General features: G+C 37.1%; 3 protein-coding genes across 3 annotated transcripts; 1 reads left to right on the top strand and 2 right to left on the bottom strand.

Moving 5' to 3' along the window:
• Positions 1–1,388: 1,388 nt before the first annotated feature.
• LOC145805924 (uncharacterized) lies at positions 1,389–4,489 on the bottom strand. The gene is made up of 5 exons (XM_082901388.1): positions 2,420–4,489; positions 2,163–2,249; positions 1,933–2,060; positions 1,465–1,595; positions 1,389–1,414 (listed from the first exon to the last, which is right to left on the bottom strand). The coding sequence occupies exons 1-5, from the start codon at positions 4,487–4,489 to the stop codon at positions 1,389–1,391; spliced, it is 2,442 nt and encodes an 813-aa protein (XP_082757514.1).
• On the bottom strand, positions 4,486–7,192 carry LOC145805904 (uncharacterized). The gene is made up of 4 exons (XM_082901341.1): positions 6,614–7,192; positions 6,069–6,468; positions 5,092–5,576; positions 4,486–5,010 (listed from the first exon to the last, which is right to left on the bottom strand). The coding sequence occupies exons 1-4, from the start codon at positions 7,190–7,192 to the stop codon at positions 4,486–4,488; spliced, it is 1,989 nt and encodes a 662-aa protein (XP_082757467.1).
• Positions 7,193–14,566: 7,374 nt separating this feature from the next.
• On the top strand, positions 14,567–15,548 carry LOC145805889 (uncharacterized). Its single transcript, XM_082901274.1, has 2 exons — positions 14,567–14,662; positions 15,093–15,548. Exons 1-2 carry the CDS (start codon positions 14,567–14,569, stop codon positions 15,546–15,548), a joined length of 552 nt encoding a protein of 183 aa, XP_082757400.1.
• The last annotated feature ends 5,079 nt before the right edge of the window (positions 15,549–20,627 follow it).

Genomic DNA, 20,627 nt, shown 5'->3' with positions numbered 1-20,627 from the left:
TTATTTCTCTCAGTCAAATGGTATTGTTGAGTGGAAAAATATGACGTTAAAAGAAATGATGAATGCAATGTTAATAAGTTCTGGGTTGCCACAAAACTTGTGGGGGGAAACAATTCTCTCTGCGAATTACATTTAAATAGAATACCTAAAAAGAAAGTAGACAAGACTCCATATGAATTATGGAAAGGCCACAAGCCTTCTTATAATTTCCTACGAATGCGGGGGTGTCTTGCAAAAGTGGCGATACCTACACCCAAGCTGGTTAGGATAGGTTTGAAAATTGTGGATTGTATGTTCATTAGTTATGCACAGAATAGTAATGCATATAAGTTTCTTGTGCACAAGTCTGATATTTCAGATATACACAAGAATAGTATAATGGAGTCAAGGAATGCGTCCTTCTTTGAGGATGTATTTCCTTGCAAAACCCAAGGAGAGATCAAAGTTCTAAAAAGGAATTTGAAGATGATCAAGTAGATGAGCCAAGAAGAAGTAAAAGGGCCAGGACCTCAAAGTCCTTTGGTCCGAACTTCTTAGCTTATATGTTAGAGGGAGAACCTTGAACTTTCCATGAAGCTGTGACTTTACCTGAAAGCCCTCTGTGGAAAGAAGCAATTAAGAGTGAGATTGACTTCATCTTACACAACCATACTTGGGAATTGGTTAATCTACTGCTAGGTAGTAAGGCCTTGGGGAGTAAGTGGATCTTTAGAAGAAAGATAAAGGCTGATGGGTCAATTGATAAGTATAAAGCTAGGCTAGTTTCAAAGGATACAGGCAGCGAGAATGACTGGATTACTTTGATACGTATTCACCTGTGACAATGATAACATCCATTTGCATGGTGATTGTAATAGCAACTTTACATGGTCTAGCAATGCATCAGATGGATGTAAAGACAACTTTCTTAAACGGAGAGTAAGATGAAGAAATCTACATAGAGTAACCCGAGGGGTTTTCAGTTCCAGGGCAAAGCAAGAAAGTCTGTAAGCTTGTCAAGTCATTATATGGTTTGAAACAGGCTCCTAAGCAATGGTATGAGAAATCTGACAATGGTATGTTGTCAAATGGGTTTAGAATCAATAAGTGTGACGAGTTTTTATATGTTAAGGACGTTGATAGAGGTTATGTCATTTTGTGTCTACACGTCGATGACACACTCATTGTTTATAGTTTGATGAAATTATTAGAACTACTAAGATATTGTTAAACTCTAAGTTTGAATGAAAGATATGGGTCTTTTTTTTTGGGAGGGGGGGTGAATAAGAGATAAAATAGAACAGAGAAATTTACACAAATACAAGGGGTAAGCCCCAGGCCCTACTACAAACTACAACAACAACGAAAAAGAAACACAAAACTAAACTAAAATATTAAAAGAAATTACATTACAGCTGCCACCATTCTTCAAAACCTGCCACAACCAAAATCAAGAACCCGAACAAACATACCAACCGAGCATACCATATAACTTGTTCAAGAACCATGTCCCAAACAGATAGGGGTCTTGAACAATAACTTTACCAGCCCAAAAGTAGCCCTGATTCGGCAAGAGCACAACATCCACCGTGAAATCACTATAGTCTAGCCCTATTCTAAGACTCCAACATATCCAACATGAAACACAAACAACCCAAAGAGGGGAAATATTTACATTATTCAAAGAAACCAACAAACCAAAGAAGAATATATACGACCCGAAAGTAAGACAACTTATAGACCCATTGAAATGTCTAGACAAGGCGCAACTTGCAGCCATTGCCGAATAGCATCTCTAAACCAAATACATCTGCCAAGAAGGGTGCAAATTGCAGCCACAACCACACCACCATACAAATTTTAAATTAACCTGCCCAATAAGAAGAAAAATAAGTGCCAAGATTACAAGTGTTATCATAGAGAAGAAGGAATATCATACTAATTATGTGAGACCTCCCTTCACTCGACCCACATCTAATAATAACACTCCACTCATAACGGTGTCTCACTGCACTAGGGCCACCCCTCTCTAACTCACTCATAATCTCAATTGAACTGCTGTATATAAGAGCTTCCTTAACCTGCACATAAAAATTATAATATATAATAGCAGTTAGAAATAATGTTACGAACAACCACACATCCCTCAACCCACCGTTTAGGAATGATATATCTTGGCTCACAACACTCAACCCACAAATAACCGTGCCCGAACAAGCTAAGGAATAGCAAGGTAGCATCTTTTTGAAGCAAACATCCATAATATCCATCTGCAAAAGAGCACCCACATTAGAAAGCCCTCAGTATATGCTCACCCTCACTCAACCCTCAGTATAGGTGCACTATCCACACTCAATCTGCCCCCAGCATTGTTGTCCTAGGGCAGCTTAATAATTGTTGAAGGTAAGTTCCATTGAGCCAAATACCAGGCATCACCTACAGAGTTGATCAAATTATTCATTGAAAGAATCCTACCTCTAACCATTTCTTTAGGTTTGAAATCCTTGCTAAAAATCCTCCTATTCCTCTCAATCCAAATCTGATAGACAGTGCAGAGGAAGGATAGTTTCATAATAGCAGACTGCAAGGTCTTACCTTGGATGGATTTGGTAGCATAGACCACTGTCTCCAGCCAAGATAATTGGGGCCAACTAACATTACATTTGACTTGAATGGCACCCCAAATCCTGGAGGAGTACACACACCTAAAAAACAAGTGAGAGTGATTCTCCTCAGGGTCATGACAAAAGGGGCAGAGAGGGTTAGGAACAAGGCCAAACAAATGTAATCTATCCCCAGTGTATAATCTCTCATGAATAGCCATCCAAACCACAAAACTGACCCTAGGAATGGAGGGAAGCCCCCAGACAAGATTAGCCCAAGAAACTTTAGTACCCTTATCCCTCCAACAATCCCAGGTGGATTGTATAGTAAAATTACCATCAACAGTCAGGTTCCTGACCGGTCTATCCTGACTATCCCTGCTAGGTTTAAAAGTAGGGGGAGTAGAAGAAATCCACTCCTTGACTTCCCAGGAATCATCAATGGGCCACTTCCAATCATTATTAGAGATGATAGCGCTAACTTTGGAATTAAGAGGAAGACTCGTGTCATACAATATCCAATGACGAAACCAATCCCATAAAGAACCAAGAGGATGCCAATTATCAAACCACAGAAATACCTTCTCCCCATTACCAATCATAAACTTGATAAGAGGGAAGATATTCTTTCTAAGAGACAGAATTTTCCTCCAGACCCATGAGGGGTCACTAGGAATTTTAACATACCAAAAACTCTTACCTTTGAGTAAGTAGGACTTAACCCATTGGCACCACATAGACCCTTCCCCCCCAGAGAACAAAAACCAAACATGCTTAGCAACAGCCGCCCTATTCCAAACACCCATCTCTTTAAACCCTAAGCCCCCTTCACCTTTAGGCTTACGAACATTGTTCCAAGCAATCTTAGCACTATGCATCTTCAACTCAACACCAGACCAGAGAAAGGATCTCAAAATGCTATCAATCTCTCTAATCACCTTTTTAGGGAGGATAAAAAGAGAAGACCAATAAACTTGCATTGAAAAAAGGATAGTCTGGATAAGTTGAGCTCTACCCGCGTAAGAAAGAAGTTTATTAGTCCAGCTCTTAATCCTCTTAGTGATCCTCTCAATCAGAATTTGACAATCAGTAGCCTTAAGCTTCGTGGTGATCAAAGGCACACCCAGGTATTTCACCAGAAGGGTGCCCTCAGAAAATTTAGCAATACTAAGAATATCATTTTTAAGCTCACGACTACACCCCGAGAAGTATATATTACTCTTACTAGGACTAGGGGTGAGACCAGACAACATTCTAAACTCCTCTAAGCCTTGCATGATAAGGTTGACAGTGCCAGGATCACCTCTACTGAAAATCATAAGATCATCAGCAAAGCAAAGATTGACAATCTTGGTTTTATCACACCTCCAATGAAACTTGAATAGAGGATCACAAGCTTTTTCCGCAAGAATTCTAGCTAGGATTTCCATAGCCAGAACAAACAAATATGGGGACAACGGATCCCCTTGTCTAAGCCCTCTAGCCCTTTTAAAATACCCATGAAGGCTGCCATTAATGCATATCAAGAAAGAGGGACTCGTCATACAAGCCTTGATCCAATTAATCATACAGGGAGGGAAATCCATAGCAGAAAGGATGTCAAGAATAAACTCCCACCTCACATTATCATAAGCTTTCATTATGTCCACTTTCATAGCACACTTAGGAATTTTAGAACTCCTGTGATAGCCTCTCATAATCTCCTGTGACAAGAAGATATTATCCGAAATCCTTCTACCCTGGACAAAAGCTGACTGCACAGGGTCAACGAGATCCGGAAGGACAATCTTGACTTTGTTGGCAATGATCTTAGCTATGCACTTATAGATCGTGTTGCAACAAGAGATGGGCCTATATTCTCCAACCTTCACGGGGTTAGGGATTTTAGGAATAAGGGCAATTATCATATTGTTAACCTCGGAAAAAGCTTGCCAGATTCAAAGAAAGATCTAATGGCCATGGTGACCTCCTTATCCACAATATCCCAAGAGCTCTTAAAAAAACCGACAGAATAACCATCAGGTCCCGGGGCCTTATTAGCCTTGAGGGACCAAAAGACATCCTTAATCTCATAACCAGAAATAGGCCTGGCAAGCATAGCAAACTGAGATAAGGAAACTTTAGTTTTCACCAAAGACTTGATCCTATCAAAACCATTATACTGGTCCACAAAGGGGGAGCCAAAAAGATTGGTATAGAACTGAACAAATGAATTATGAATGTCATTGATATCCGTAGTTCTAGTACCATTGCCCAACTCAACACTCAGAATTTTACCTCTGTTTATATTATTCCTCACAGACCTAAAAAAGAAGCCACTATTCCTATCACCCAGATTAAGCCATTGTATCCTAGATTTTTGGAGAGCAAGACTTTCCTCCACTTTGCTAAGATCCAGATACTTCTTGTGATCCTCCCTCTCCTGGACCTGAAGGTCACAGTTCAAAGGATCTTTGTCAAGCTTAATCTAGACAGATTCCAAACTAGCTTTAGACACTTGGACTCTAACAGAGATATCACTAAAGTCTTCCTTATTCAACAGTTTTAGGGCAGCTTTGAGCTGTTTTAGCTTTTGACAAAGCCTAAACATAGGGGCACCTCTAATAAATTGATCCCAGGAAGCAGACACATGGTTCAGAAACTCAGGATGCTTGGACCAGAGATCAAAGTACTTAAAAGGTTCTTTAAATGAATTTTTGGACTCACTGATATTGACTACTACAGGAGAGTGATCAGATATCCCAGATGGAAGGAAAAAAGCACTAGACTCAAGAAATTTGTCTAGCCAACCCTCATTGACAAGCACCCTATCAATTTTTGTTTCTATATAGTCCCCAGCACTTCTCTTATTAGCCCAAGTAAATTGACAACAACCATAAGAGAGATCAGTCAATTCAAAGGTGTTAATGTAAGTGTTAAATTCTTCACTCTCATTAGACCACACAGAAGAGCCCCTCACTTTTTCCTGACGATATCGAATGGCATTAAAATCACCTAGAAAAATCCAAGGGGAATTGGACTTAACACGGGAGATGCGAAGCATTTTTTCAAAGAAGATTTTCCTCCCAATATGTTTATTTTCAGCATACACAAAGGTTGCAAAAAAACTAGCTTCAGTGGCCAGAACCAAGATTTCACAAAAAATGTGCTGGTTAGACATAGAACACAATTTAACATCACAAGTCTCATTGTTCCAGCACACCCATACCCTACCAGTTTCAGTTGGTTGGGAGTTAGACAAAAAAGACCAATTGCCAAAACATTTATTAAAAATTTTATTCTCATTACTTTGTCTAATTTTGGTCTCCAAAACATCAATGACATGGATATCTTCATTAAGCACAAGTTTTTTAAGATCTTTATGTTTATAGGGGTCATTCAACCCTCTAACATTCCAAGAGGCAATGTACAAAAACAAAAAAACACAAAATCCCTCAACCAATTGAAAAAACAGTTACTTATTCTTTTTCCTCTAGCTGCTATTACCTTGCGTTGTCTTGTGGACAGGAGCAGCCCCTGATGAACTCACCTTTGCTGGGATGGTATCAGCAATCACTGCCTCTAAAAGTTCTACTGCTTGTGGAAGCACCACCTTAGTAAGCTCCAGAACACTATCTTGGAACAATGTAACTTCATTTCCTGCTAACCCTAATTCTTCCACTGATGAGCTAGTTTCCGCTGCTGGAATAGGACTCTCCACTTTCGGAGTAGTTGTTGTAGGTACTAAAGGACCTGGATGTGGGATAGGGGCTTCCACATTTTCAGGGAGAACTGGATCCGGGTCCCCCACCTTTCTTTTGCCTTTGGCTTTAACTGTAGTCCATCCCTCTTCCTGCACCTCAATTGTTTCCTCAGAATTCTTTTGAAGAGCAATTTGTTGAGCTACCTATTTAGACACACACTTCTGAGTATCATGTCCAAAAATCTGGCAATGTTGGCAGATGGAAGGCAAGCCTTGGTATTCAACACGGATCAAAACTGCGTCCTCTTCACAACGCATCTGAAAAATAAGTAGGCAGTTTGGAAGTTGCCTCTATCTCAATGCATATCCTCTCAAAAGCCACCCTAGTCCCTCTTGCCGTAAGCTGATCCATACAAAGAGGACTACCTATAGCACTAGCAATCCTACTAAGCCCATCTGGATCCCAATATTCCAACGGTATATTGAAGAACTTGACCCAAACTGGGATCTTGGTGGATTTTTCTTTAGCTAACTTCATTATCCTTTTCCACTGTTTTAGGATTAGAAGATATCCTCCAATATACCACGGCCCCTCTTTAAGCACCTCCCTGCAGCAATCAGGGGATTCAAAAATGAAAAACATAAATCCATCTCCATTAGTTAACACTTCCTTTAGGCCTTTGTTTTTCCACAAACCAAAGGCGCTATTTCGAAGGTAGTTGTAGCCAACACCCTTATCAATGAAATAACCTACCAAACATGAATCCCATCTTTCCAAAGGGTCTGATCTCAGAGGCATATTAACCACAACAGCATCATCAACATGGGTTGGGGGAATATACCTTAGTTTGATGTTGGAGCGTGTAGATACAGTAGCTACGTTGGCCCACAACCTCGGCTGAGACTGATTAGGGCCCTCTTCTTCCATAGATCTCCTTCCTCCATTACCTCCTCTACCTCCTCTGGCCCCACGATAACAAAGATATGGGTCTTGCAGATATCATTCTAGGTATTAAGATTACCAGAACATCTGGTGGCATTGTACTTTCTCAGTCTCACTATGTTGAGAAGATACTTGAGAAATTTGGAAAATCAGATACAAGTGTGTCTAGGACACTAGTAGCCTTAAGTCTACATTTGACTAAGAATAATGGTGAAAGTATCTCTCAACTAAAATATTCTCGGGTCATTGGAAGTTTCATGTAACTGATGAGTTATATAAGGCCTGACATAGCCTACTTTGTTAGTAGGCTTAGTAGATACACGAGTAATCCGAATGCTACTCATTGGAGGGGCATTACACGGGTGTTAGCTTATCTATGCTACACCAGGGGGATTATGAGCTGCATTATACCAGATACCCAGCGGTACTAGAAGTGTATAGTGACGCTAATTGGATATCTGATATAAAGGACTCCAAATCCACTAGTGGTTATGTGTTTACTCACAGAGGGGCAGTTGTGTCTTGAAAATCTTCCAAGCAAACGTGCATATCTCGGTCAACGATGGAATCTGAGTTTATTGCTTTGGATAAGAAACTAAAGAAGTTGAATGGCTTCACCAATTCGTTGAGGATATTCCACGTTGGCTAAAACTTGTGCCTGCTATCTGTATTCATTGTGATAGCCAATCAGTGATGTATAATGGAAAGTCTAGACATATCCGTCGTAGACATAATTCCATACAACAACTACTCTCTAATAAAGTTGCCTCTCTAGACTATGTAGAGTCCAAGAATAACATTCTGAAATCGCTAACCAAAGGGTTAACCCGTGAGTTAGTAGAAACGTCATCACAAGAAATAGGGTTAAGGCCTTTAGTAATGTTATCAGAAAGGAAAACCCAACATAGTTGACTGGGGATCCCAAGATCTAGGTTCAAATGGCCAACCTAATTTCGTGTAACGGGTGAGTCATTGAAGAAATAAATTCTCTTGCCTATTCTTTTGTACGGTGATACCCTGTGGGGGTGAAAGGTTAAGCTAATGCTTTTAATGACCGAGGTGATATGAATAATCAACCGTGGTATAACGAGATACCTTATATAGGTCACCTATGTGAGTGCGAACTGGGGCCTTTCTTTAAGATCTGGTAAGGCTGGATTCTTTAAAAACGCTCACTAAACCAAGCTAGTGTTCCAGGGCCATACTAAACACACTAGTGAGAACAAGAAAAATGGTTGGACTAACTCCTGTGTGAGGTCTAGTGTCTCGGTTTACTCAAACGGCATAACAGTTCAAGACATCACGTTCACTAGTCAGCCAGTAAATCCAATAGGCTTTCACTATGAAAGGTCCAAGGCCAATAATTACTTTTTATGATGCAAGGTTAGTCTATGTGCTCTCTCTCCATGTCTTTGTTGTGAACATTGTCTGTTTTCTATATTCGGTCAATTTTTATTCATGTGGGGGATTGTTACAAAAAATGGTTTTATGGTGACTTTAATGTGAGATTAAAGTAGGTCCCAACCATTGGTTGAGATGAGATTAAATGGATTTAGATTCTTCGTAACAAGATCTTTACATCACAAAAAGAATGACCAAAAATGATTAACAATTGAATGAGAACTTGTCTCATAAAGTTGGCCTCATAAATGAGGTATTAGGAATTGTGTCTAACTACTAATCTCACATTGATTGTAGAGAAAAGTTTTGATGGGTATTTAAACCTCAATATTTTGATAAGAGCATGAGCCCGTTGGGGCATTCAAATTTTTCTAAGGAAGGGAGTTATGGATGTTTCAAGGACAGGCTTGGGCCAAAACTATAGAGTAAGTTGGTTATGCAAAAATTGCCACACACACGCGCGAGCGCCACCCGGACTGGGCCGTGTCCGGGCTCGTGATCCGTGGGTTGTGGGTCTTGGATCTTGGAACTTGGGCTTGGGGCTTGAGACTTGAGGCTTGAGGCTTGAGGCAATGGGTTAGGTTTGGGCTGGGCCGAAATGGTGGTCCACCAACCTAATTTTTTGGGCCAAGTCTGTCAAGTGGGTTATAGATATGTAGATACACATATTTGTATATTGTGTGTAGCTCACACATTGAGTCCTCATCAGTTTTGTACATTACTTCAGCAGTTTTTCAAGAGTAATGGGCTGCATTGGTTGCTAGCCTTCATGGTTGGAAACTCCTCCTCTATCCTCCATGGTGTATAAATAGAGACCAGCTTCTTTGGTTGTCAATATGGAATTTTTTGGCTTCCATTATACAATTAGTCTGCTCCTGTACTCTTCTTCTTGTGTGAGAGAGTACTGTCATTGTCGGTTCGTCAAAGCTAACAGAAGATGTTTCTACGTTAGCAGATTTAAGTTGTCGTATCCTAGGAGATAGACACCGACATACCTCCAGCACTCCCAATAAGGCGGCAAATCTAGTTTAAGGATACTGTGGTATCACATAGATTTCGGTTTGACTCCTTGTCTTTCAATATTTCTGTTCCATATGTATTTCTGTTTATCATGTTTTGTAATTTAATTTATCAAATATGAATTTATTTGTTTTGTTTAATTACACATAATTTGTAGAACAGAATTTAGAAGTTTGCTTAGAGTTGAGAATATGATTAGAGTTGTTATGACTCAATTTTAATTTTAATTTTAATTTTTTTAATTTATGACCAACAACTTATCCTTTGAAACTATCCCAAGGTTGTAAACTCGAGATTCAGAAGTAAAATAAGCAAACTAGAGGTGAGTCGAACATCAAACTTGTTGAATAGAACCGAACGATTGACCATCTGAGCTAAACTCCTTGATTCGAGTAGTAAGTCAATTAAAAACAGTGGGTGACCATTATGCATCCTTAGCCCATGTTATTGGATATAATTTTGGTTTGTTTTTACGTCAACATTTTTTTTTAGCAAATTATTGTGATAGTCTCTGTGATTTGAATTTACTCTTAAAATTTTCACATTTATGTAAATTTAGTCTAATTAATAATTTTTCTTTAGAAATTAAATTGAAATCAATAAACAAAATAATTCATTTATTCTTGTTTTAGCGTCTAATTTAAATTAGTTCATTCATTTTTAATGGACCATTTTTCATTTTGTTAATGATCAATTGAACTAAATTAGCACAAAAAATAAAAAATAAATGATAAATTATGGCCGTTGTTCATTTACTTTGGTTCTTATGTCATTTTGTTTCCTATAATTTCAATTCGCTCGATTTTGATTATGAATTTATGACTTTGTTTAATCAATTTATTATAACTATTAGCATTTTTTTTAAATAAAAAATGTACGAGCGGCATGTGACATATTTTTAGCAATAAAATTATAAACTTTCCAACTCGGTGAGTTGACATCAACTAACTTAATGACATTTTTTCGTCAAAAATCTTAATAGCATTATCAATTGGACCAAATTGACAAATCTAAAATTAAGGGTCAAATTGAGCTAATTGAAACAGTAGGGACCAAAATAATACAAGAGAAAAATGTAGGGACTACTACTATAATTTATCCAAAAAAAGAAAATTGATACAATTAGAATTACATGGACCAAACTGACACAAAAGATAAACTATAAGGACCACATTTTCTCTTTTTCATTTTTTATTTTATTTATTTATTTATTTATTTATGGCAAAGAAATACAATATATGTATACACAACTTATGAAGTGAAAGAGAGAGGAGTAGAGAGTCAACAATTGATCTAGGTAAAGGAGCTTTAGTCTTCTGCAAATTAACTTGATAGTAAAGGTAGCTTCTAGCTGTTCATGTGGAATAACTTGTATATAGACTTAGAAAAAAATAAAAATGACCATAAATTTATTTAGAATTTTGAATTAATAGTCCAGATTCATTTCTGAAACAAATATAAAATCTACACCGGTAAATCTGAAATCTGAGACAAATTCTGATTACGTATTTTGATTTCATAGACTTTTCCAATCGTCCAAAACAAATCTATTGCACACAATTTGAAATTGTGTTTGAACCCTTTTCGGTAAAATTGTCACATGATAATTCTCTCAATTATTTATGCTACGTGACAATCACTACAAACAAAAAGGTCTATGGTGATGAAAACACATAATGAAAAACTATTTCGTCTCTAAATATACATGTTTTAGTGATGAAAATTAGATTTCACCTCCAATTGTACTATTTTTAGAGACGAAAACCACATTTCGTCACCAAATACTTAAAATCAAATAAAATAATAGGTGACGAAAATTTTATTCGTATCTAAATTTTATTTTTTGTTACAAAACAATTTCCCGCCTTTGCAAAATTTGGCGGAAGATTTGGAGCCATTTTGGAGATGAAATTTTTCGTCACCATTGTAAAAAATTTTAGAGGAAATAATTTCGTCTCCAAATATATTAATTTTAGAGAGGAAAACCAAATTTCATCACCAAATCCTTAAAATCAATAAAAAATAAAATTGAACCAAGAGATAGATATTTGTCTCTGTTTAGATCCATCTATTTACTTTCTATTTCTCTCTCTGTCACTCCCTCACCCATCCATCTCTGTCACACTGTCCGTCCATCTTTGTCGCACTGGCTAACCCATACGTCACCGGTCGGCGCTTGCGACAACAGGTCTCTTTCTCTCCCCTCCCTATTTTCGCCTCACTCTCTCTCCTCCTGCTGTAACGTCCCAACCTTTCACATATCATCGATATTGTCTGCTTTCGGCCATACCCGTACATATTTGTTCTTCCCAATGGGTCACCCAAATCCTAAATGTTCTCGTCTCTATAAAGTTTAAATAAATTTATATGCTCAAAAGCTTACAAGGAATTAAAAAAAAAAAAAAAACAAAACGCCAACCAAACCATCCACCATAAATTTCATAACTATCCAATACCTTCAACATTAAAGTAACAATAACTAATAATCAAAACAACTTAAATAATGCAAAGTTGAAAAATAACCTACAATGTCAAATTGTCAAAATACTAAGGTCATAAAAAAAAAATAATAAATTCAATAAACTAATATCAACCCTAAGCTTAAGAAAACAAAAGAAATCTAAGAGATATGTCCAACAACTATAGTTATTCCACGTCACCACCGTAGCCCCAACTAATCATGCAAAGGAAGTTCCACTACGCTCAAATGGAACGCACTCGAGATGTCAAGAGACAAAACATATCAGTATACAAGTATACTGATATGAGTACAATTATTTGACACCCACGTGTCCACCAAATACAAATAAAAATATTTAATTCCTATTATGGGACAATACAAGTAGTTCCATCCGCACCGAGACGAAGGGGTAGTTTCCCGCGAGACGATGGTATTTAGTTTCTTGCCTGGACATAACTAAATATAAATTGAGTATAAAATAAACAAAATAAAAATTAAAATATGTTGGTTCAACCCTGCATAAAAAGTTAGTAAGACCCACCATTCTGTAAAAAAAAAAATAAAGTTAGTATAATTCAATCATAAGTAATTTGCCGAAGAAGTATAAAAATGCACCGTTTCATGCTTAAATAATTCGAATTGACCAAAAAAATAGTACATAATCAAATTTTATAAAAGGTAACGCGGACGAATTAAGTAGAAACTGAACAGATTGAGAGAAACACTTAATAGAAAATCCTAAACGAAATTTGATCAAAAAATCAGAAACTGAAAATGAAAAGAAACTACTGTAAGATGATTTTTTTCGGAAAAGTTCAAAACACGAAAAGTGTTCAGAATAATGTTTTACTTTAATTTACGCAAAACCAATAAAAATAAGCTCGTTTCGTGGGTTAAAATAGCCTCCAAAATATGCATTGCTAAAATAAATAAAAACTACTATAACCAATATCATCCGATTATAAGTTCTAATCGATCTTTTTAGTAGTTAAGTTAAAATACAAAAATTGTCTAAAATTACATATACATGCCTCTGCCCAAATTTCATAATTTAATGAGATCAATTATTATTTGTTTCAAGATGTACAAATCAATACAATTCAAACTATACATATAAGTTCATATTTAATTCTTTATACCTTAACTCCACCACTTCAACCCTTCACTTCCGACCTACACTTATATCCCATGTGCCTCCCCTATATTTAACACCGCTTCGAAGCCAAACTTGCACGGAAATATTGTCTCGAGTTTGACCCATACTCCTCGGATGGTTAGCATATACGTATGTGCGTAAATCAAAGAACTCATCTACACATTAGAACGATGCAACAATATATATATATACACAATCTCTCATCTGCTCATGAGAACAAACATAACAATGCCAAGCCTAAGGCATTTAAATAAATCTCATAATCCTCACATTTTTTTTTCTTATACACTCTTTCTCACCATCACTCAAATAAAACAACAATCCATGGAGTCATGGTGGAGTATAAGAAATTTATCTATGGGTTCTAAGTTTATTTTAATTTCATATCTCCACGAGTGTAATTACAACCATAAAATAAATCTATATAAAAATCTTAAACCTTGCATACACAACTAATCAAAATAATTAAAATCAATCCATCATCTACATATAAATACAAAATCAAACACACATAAAATAAATAAAAACAACGAATTAAACATAAATCAAGGGAAGTGAGTTTTGCACTCACAATTATTTTTTTGAAGATCAAAGAAATATTTGAAGAACTAATGGAGCCACCAAAACAAAACCCTAATCTATTTTTTTCCCTGTCCTCGTTTCTCTTTCTCTCTCGGCTTGCACTCATACACAGCCGCACACAGAGCCTTCTCTTCTTTCTTTGATTACTCTCTCTCTCTCTCTCTCTCTCTCACACACACACACACACACACACACACACACACACACAAACTCGGCTGCTACTATTTGCAAATTCACTACACCTTTATGATTATAACAACCTAAGTTTAATATATGATAACCTAATAACCTTACAACCTAATACCCTATTATCACCCTAGCATCTTTTATATATAAAAAATATATATAAATATATAGATTAATTATGTATAATTAAATATCACATTAAATTAGTTAAATAACATATTAAATTAACTAAATAATATACTAAATTCTCATGTAATCACGCAATTAATAAAGCAAAAAATAAAATAAAGTAATAATAATAAATAATAAATGAATAATGACCTACAAAAAATTAGGGTCGCTACAATATATACATCTCAAAAGAATCTCGTTCCGAGATTTGATAGGAGGGAGTACTAAGCAAAAAGCTCCGGGTGCATACGCCAAACTTTCTCTTCCAATTCCCAAGTGATATCATTCTCATCCTCGTTCCATTGCACTTTCACCAAGTTCACTTTCTTGGGCCGTAACTGCTTTACATCCCGATCTAGAGGGAGTCATTTCCAGCAACGTAATGAAAACAAATACCGACCCTATGATCAAAGGCATAGGGGTCAACGATTTTAGAGGCCATAGCAACAGGGTAGTCAGGGAAATTTCAAACATCAAGGTAATTTTAGGCCTCAGGGCAATTTCCAGCCCCAGAGGCGCTATTATCAGAGACAGGGTGATCTACGTCCACAGGGTTATCAAGGACAACAGTAGCAAGTGCTATAATTGGGTTATCGTCCTCTCGTACCTCAGTTGGAGGGGGGCCCACCTATCAGAGCAGTAACACCTCAACCGATCAATAGGAAGTGTTTTGGGTGTTAGAAGTTCGGACATGTAATCAAGGATTGCCCTCAGAGACAACAGGCACGACAGGGTCAGGCAACTCCAGCTAGGGCATTTGTAATGATGCTAGGGAATGACAAAGTGTAAGGTACTTTTAATCTTTTTCAAGAACCCATTAGAGTACTTTTTGATACTGGTGCCTCTTATTCTTTCATATCTAGACAGTTTCTAGAAAAAGAACATCTTGTAACTACCTCCTTATATAGACCCCTTTGAGAGGGGCAGCTACTCCTCATGAGAGGTGTAAAGCTTTTGAGACTGACTTTGTGGGCAAAGTCTTGTATGCAGACCTAATTGTGTTAGGGTTTGAGGGGTTTGTAATTATTTTGGGTATAGATTGGCTACGAAAACACTTTGTGACTCTAGATTGTGCTGGAAAGACTTTAAATATAGATATTCCCCGTATGCCACGGCTTACCCACACTTCTAGCGATGGAAAAAAGTCGGTGATGACGAGTTTTCTACACTCAGTAGAAATCCCTAAGCAGGATATTAGTGAGGTAGATGTGGTACATGAGTTTGAGGATGTATTTCAGGAGATACTTGGACCTCCACCTCGACGAGTAGTAGAATTTTACATTGATTTAATGCCAGGAATTGCACTAATTTCTAAGGCGACATACAAAATGACGCCTAAAGAGCTTGTGGAGATGAAGAAGTAGCTGGAAAAGATTCTTCAGAAAGGGTTCATTCATTCAAGTAACTTTCCGTGGGGAGCACCCGCGTTCTTTGTCTCCAAGAAAGATGGCACTCTCCGCATGTGCATAGATTATAGAGAGCTAAACAAGGTGACTGTCAAGAACAAGTATCTGCTGCCCAGAAATGATGACTTGTTTGATTAGTTGAAGGGGGCAGTTGTGTTCTCTCAGATTGACGTCAGAACAGGTTACCATCAGATGAGTGTGTCAGAGGAAAGTATACCGCTTACTGCTTTTCAGACTCAGTATGGGTTGTACGAGTTTCCTGTAATGCCTTTGGGTTTGACAAATGCTCATGCTTATTTCATGGACTTGATGAACAGAACTTTTCCACCGCATCTAGATAAGTTTGTGATTATCTTAATAGATGATATCCTGGTGTATTCTAAGAATGAGGAAGAGCACAGCGAACACTTGAAAGTTGTGTTGCTGACTTTGATGGAGCAGCAGTTATATACTAAGTTGGGTAAATGTCACTTTTTGGAGAAAGAAGTTTAGTTTTTGGGACATATTGTGTCCAATCAGGGGATAGCGATAGATCTTGAGAAAGTTGTTCCGGTCAAAGAATAGAAGTAGCCCACGAACCCTTCGGAGGTGAGGAGTTTTTTACGACTAGCCGGTTATTGCAAGAGATTTATAGAGAAGTTTTCCACTATTGCAGCACCCATTGCCAAGTTGACCTGCAAGAATGTGAAGTTCTTATGGTCAGATGATTGTGAGAGAGCTTTCTAGGAGTTAAAGCAGAGTTTGACTACAACACCAGTGTTAACTATGCCAGTACAAGGGGAAAAGTTAGTAGTGTTTACTGATGCGAATGGAACTGGTTTGGGATGTGTGTTGATGCAGTATCAGAAGGTTGTATCTTATGCTTCTCGATAATTAAAACCTTATGAGAGACGATACCCTACTCATGACTTAGAGTTGACAGTAGTTGTTTTTACATTGAAAGTGTGGCGACACTACTCGTTTGGGGAGCGCTTTGAGTTACATACATATCACAAGAGCCTTAAATATCTTTTTTTCTCAAAAAGAGTTAAACAAGAGGCAACAACGATGAGCTAAATTCATCAGTAGTTATGATTTCCACCGGGGAAAAGGAAATGTGGTTGCAGATGCACTTAGTCGACAACAAAGGATTATAGCTTCTTTGATGATTCAGGAATGGAAGTCCTTGGAGTTAATTTCGATGCATGATATTCAACCAATAGAGAGTGTTGAGAGGGCATACATTGGTGGTTTAACTGTGTAGCCGACGTTACTGTGTGAAGTTCGTTAGATGCAGTATTTAGATGGGTTGCTTGTCAGCAAACTCAATGACCTTGTAGTAGATTTGATCGATGATTGTCCTACTAATTGGTTTGTGGACTCAGATGGCGGATTGCGACTCAGGGGCAGGTTGTGTGGACCTAAAATTGTCGAATTGAGGAAAAAGATTATGGATGATGCCTATAGGTCTAGATATACCATTCACCCTGGTGGGACAAATATGTATCATGAACTAAAGAGAACATTTTGGTGGGAAAGTATGAAAAAGGACATAGGAGAGTATGTTTCTCGATGCTATGTATGTCAACAGGTTAAGGTAGAACACCAACAACCATTTAGACTTTTGCAGCCTCTCGAGATCCCTACTTGGAAATAAGAGTACATCTCTATGGACTTCATGGATGGATTGCCGCGGTCTAAGCGATGTAATGAATCTATTTGGGTCATAGTGGATAGACTCACCAAGTCTGCACATTTTATTCCTATCAGTATTCACCAAACTACGAATAAACTAGCTAGGCTGTATATTCGGGAGGTGGTGTGACTTCATGGCAGACCCGTTTCTATAGTTTCGGATCGTAATTTGTTGTTTGTGGCAGAGTTTTTAGAGAGTTTTCAACATGATTTGGGTGCTAGGTTAGACCTAAGCACGACTTATCATCCTCAGACAGATAGGCAAACTCAGCGGGTAAATTAGACCTTGGAGGATATGTTGAGAGCTTGTGTCCTCGATCTTGGTGGTAGTTGAGAAGAACACTTGCCATTAGTGGAGTTTGCTTATAATAATAGCTATCACTCAAGTATCGAGATAGCACATTTTGAGGCTTTGTATGGAAGGCCATGTCGATTACCTACTTGTTGGATGGAGATAGGAGATACGCTGTTGTTAGGGCCAGAGTTGGTGAGAGAGATCACAAAGAAGGTGAACATTATTTGGGAATGTATTAAGACTGCACAGAGTCATCAGAAGAGTTACGTTGATAGAAAACGTAAGAGGGTTGAGTTGAATGTTGGAGATTTTGTGTTTTTGAAGGTCTCACCGATGAAGAGTATCATGCGGTTCAGAAAGAAGGAAAAGTTGCAACCTAGATTTTTGGGACCATACGAGATCATTGAGAGGATTGCTAATGTGGCTTACAAATTAGCCTTATCAGTTGCTTTAGCTATGATTCACAACATGTTCCATGTATCTTTATTGCGAAAGTGTGTCCAAGACCCATCCCAGATAGTATCATCAGAGGTGTTGGAGATTAGTGACGACCTAATGTATGTGATGCGATCGGTTACTATTTAAGACCAGGATGTAAAGTAGTTGCGGCATAAGAAAGTGAACTTGGTGAAAATGAAACGGAGAAAGGATGAGAACGATATCACTTGGGAATTAGAAAAGAATGTTTGACGTATGCACTCGGAGCTTTTTGTTGAGTACTCTCTCCTATCAAATCTCGGGACGAGATTCTTTTGAGGTGTGTATATTGTAGCGACTCTAATTTTTTTTGCAAGTCATTATTTATTTATTATTACTTTATTTTACTTTTAGCTTTATTAATTGTGCGGTTACACGAGAATTTAATGTGTTGTTTAATTAATTTAATGTGATAGTTAATTATATGTAATTAATCCAAATATTGATATATTTATATTTTTTTATATAAAAAACGGTGTTTTATATATTCATAAAGAATAATGTTTGGGACCCCCTTTTGGGGGTCACCCCCTCACCCCCCTTTGCCACGTGGCAGGGGGTGATTGGTGGAGCAGGAAAAAAAAGAAAAAGAAAAAGAAAAGGTAACCAATGAGAGAGAGAGGGGGTCAAAGGGGGTGGGGGGAAAAGGGGGGATGAATCATTACTCATTGATAAAATATATAATATATTTATGTATGTGGTATTTATGTTATATTTGTATAATATAAGTATAATAGGAAATTTATCTAATAAATGATTAGGTTATAATTTTAGAAGGCAACGAAAAGAAAAGAGAAACCATAAGGGACACAGCAGCCGCGAGAGAGAGTAGGCCGAGAGAGAGAGAAGGCCGAGAGAGAGAGAAAGACTCTATGATCAGGGGCTGTTGTTAAGAAGAGAAAGAAAGAAAAAAAAAAAAAAAACGGCGGAAGAAGGTGGAGAAAAAAGGGAGAAAAAGGGTTAGGGTTTTATTTTGATCGCTTCATTAATTCTCTAAGTGATTCTTTGATCTTCAAAAAATAATTGTGAGTGCAAAACCCACTTCCCTTGATTTAGGTTTATTTCGTTGTTTTTATTTATTTATTTTTATGTATTTGATGTTGGTTTATTTGTATGAAGATAATGGTTTGATTTTAATTATTTTAGTTAGTTGTGTATGAAAGGTTTAGGATTTTGGTATATATTTATTTTGTGGATATAATCACCCTTATGGATATATGAAATTAAAATAAACTTAGAACCCATAGATAAATTCCTTATACTCCACCATGACTCCATGGATTGTGTTGTTTTATTTGAGTATTGGTGAGAAAGAGTGTATAAAAAAGAAGTGAGGATTATGAGATTTATTTAAATGGCTTAGGCTTGGCATTGTTATGTTTGTTCTCATGAGTAGATGAGGGATTGTGTATATATATATTGTTGCCTCGTTCTCAAAAGTAGGTGAGTGCTTTGATTTACGCACGTACATATATGCTAACCATCCGAAGAGTGTGGGTCAAACTCGGGACGATATCCCCTACAAGTTTGGCTTCAGAGCGGTGTTAGGTATACGGGAAGTACATAGGATATATGTGTAGGCTAGAAGTGAAGGGCCAAAGTGGTGGAGTTAAGGTACAAAGATTTAAATATGAACTTATTGGTATAGTTTGAATTGTATTGATTTGTATATCTTAAAAAATAGTAAGCAACCTCAATAAATTACAAAATTTGGGCAGAGGCATATACACGTAATTCTAGACAACTTTTTTGTTTTAACTTTTTACTAGAAAGATGGATTAGAACTTATAATTGAATTATCTTGGTTACAACAGTTTTTGTTCATTTTAGCAATGCAAATTTTAGATGCTGTTTTAACTTACGAAACGAGCTCATTTTTATTGGTTTCGTATAAACTGAAGTAAAACATTATTCTGAACACTTTTTGTGTTTCAAACTTTTCCGAAACAAATCATCTTAGGGCAGTTTCGTTTCGTTTCGTTTTTAGTTCCATATTTTTCAATCAAATTTTGTTTAGGTTCTTCCATTAAGTTGTGTTCTCAAACTATTCAGTTTCTACTAAATTCGCCTGTGCCACCTTTTAGAAAATTTGATTATGTACAAATTTTGTTCTTTGAGTTTTGGTCAATTCAAATGATTTAAGTATGAAACAATGCGTTTTTATATTGCTTCAACAATTTACTTATGATTAAATTATACTAAATCTTTTTTTTTTTTTTTGCAAAATGGTAGGTCTTACTAACTTTTTTATGTAGGGCTGACCCATCATAATTTTTATGTTTATTTTGCTTATTTTATACTCAATTTATATTTAGTTGTGTATGGGTAAGAAACTAAATGTTACCTTATCTCGGGAAAACTATGCCTTCGTCACGGTGCGGGTGGAACTGCTTGTCTTGTCTGGCACCAAGAATTAAATATATTTTTGTTTGTGTCTGGTGGACATGTGGGTGTCAAATCTTGTACTCATACTAGTATACTTGTATACTGACCCGTTTTGTCTCTTGGCAACTCGGGTGCATTTTGTTTGAGCGCAGCTGAGCTTCTTTTGCAGGATTAGTGTAATACCCCTGTTCCGTAGTATGCTAATT

Source organism: Camellia sinensis, chromosome 1 (assembly GCF_055761805.1).
Source record: "Camellia sinensis isolate YWXY chromosome 1, ASM5576180v1, whole genome shotgun sequence".
Taxonomy (NCBI): Eukaryota; Viridiplantae; Streptophyta; class Magnoliopsida; order Ericales; family Theaceae; genus Camellia; species Camellia sinensis.
The sequence above is the reverse complement of the archived record's forward strand: the minus strand, read 5'-3'. Positions and strand labels throughout refer to the sequence as shown.

Bases quoted from the DNA above. Each gene is read 5' to 3' on its own strand.
- LOC145805924 (XM_082901388.1), bottom strand. From the start codon at position 4,489: ATGATAATTGCCCTTATTCCTAAAATCCCTAACCCCGTGAAGGTTGGA. The intron at 2,250-2,419 runs GTAGGTGATGCC...GCTCTTTTGCAG, and splicing joins TGAATAATTTGATCAACTCT to ATGGATATTATGGATGTTTG. The intron at 2,061-2,162 runs GTGAGCCAAGAT...TTTTATGTGCAG, and splicing joins TTATTTGTGGGTTGAGTGTT to GTTAAGGAAGCTCTTATATA.
- LOC145805904 (XM_082901341.1), bottom strand. From the start codon at position 7,192: ATGGAAGAAGAGGGCCCTAATCAGTCTCAGCCGAGGTTGTGGGCCAAC. The intron at 5,577-6,068 runs GTAATAGCAGCT...GGATTTTTCTAG, and splicing joins TGTCCACAAGACAACGCAAG to GTGATTTTAATGCCATTCGA. The intron at 5,011-5,091 runs GTTAGAGTCCAA...TGTGACCTTCAG, and splicing joins AAGACTTTAGTGATATCTCT to GTCCAGGAGAGGGAGGATCA.
- LOC145805889 (XM_082901274.1), top strand. From the start codon at position 14,567: ATGAAAACAAATACCGACCCTATGATCAAAGGCATAGGGGTCAACGAT. The intron at 14,663-15,092 runs GTAATTTTAGGC...CTCCTTATATAG, and splicing joins GGGAAATTTCAAACATCAAG to ACCCCTTTGAGAGGGGCAGC.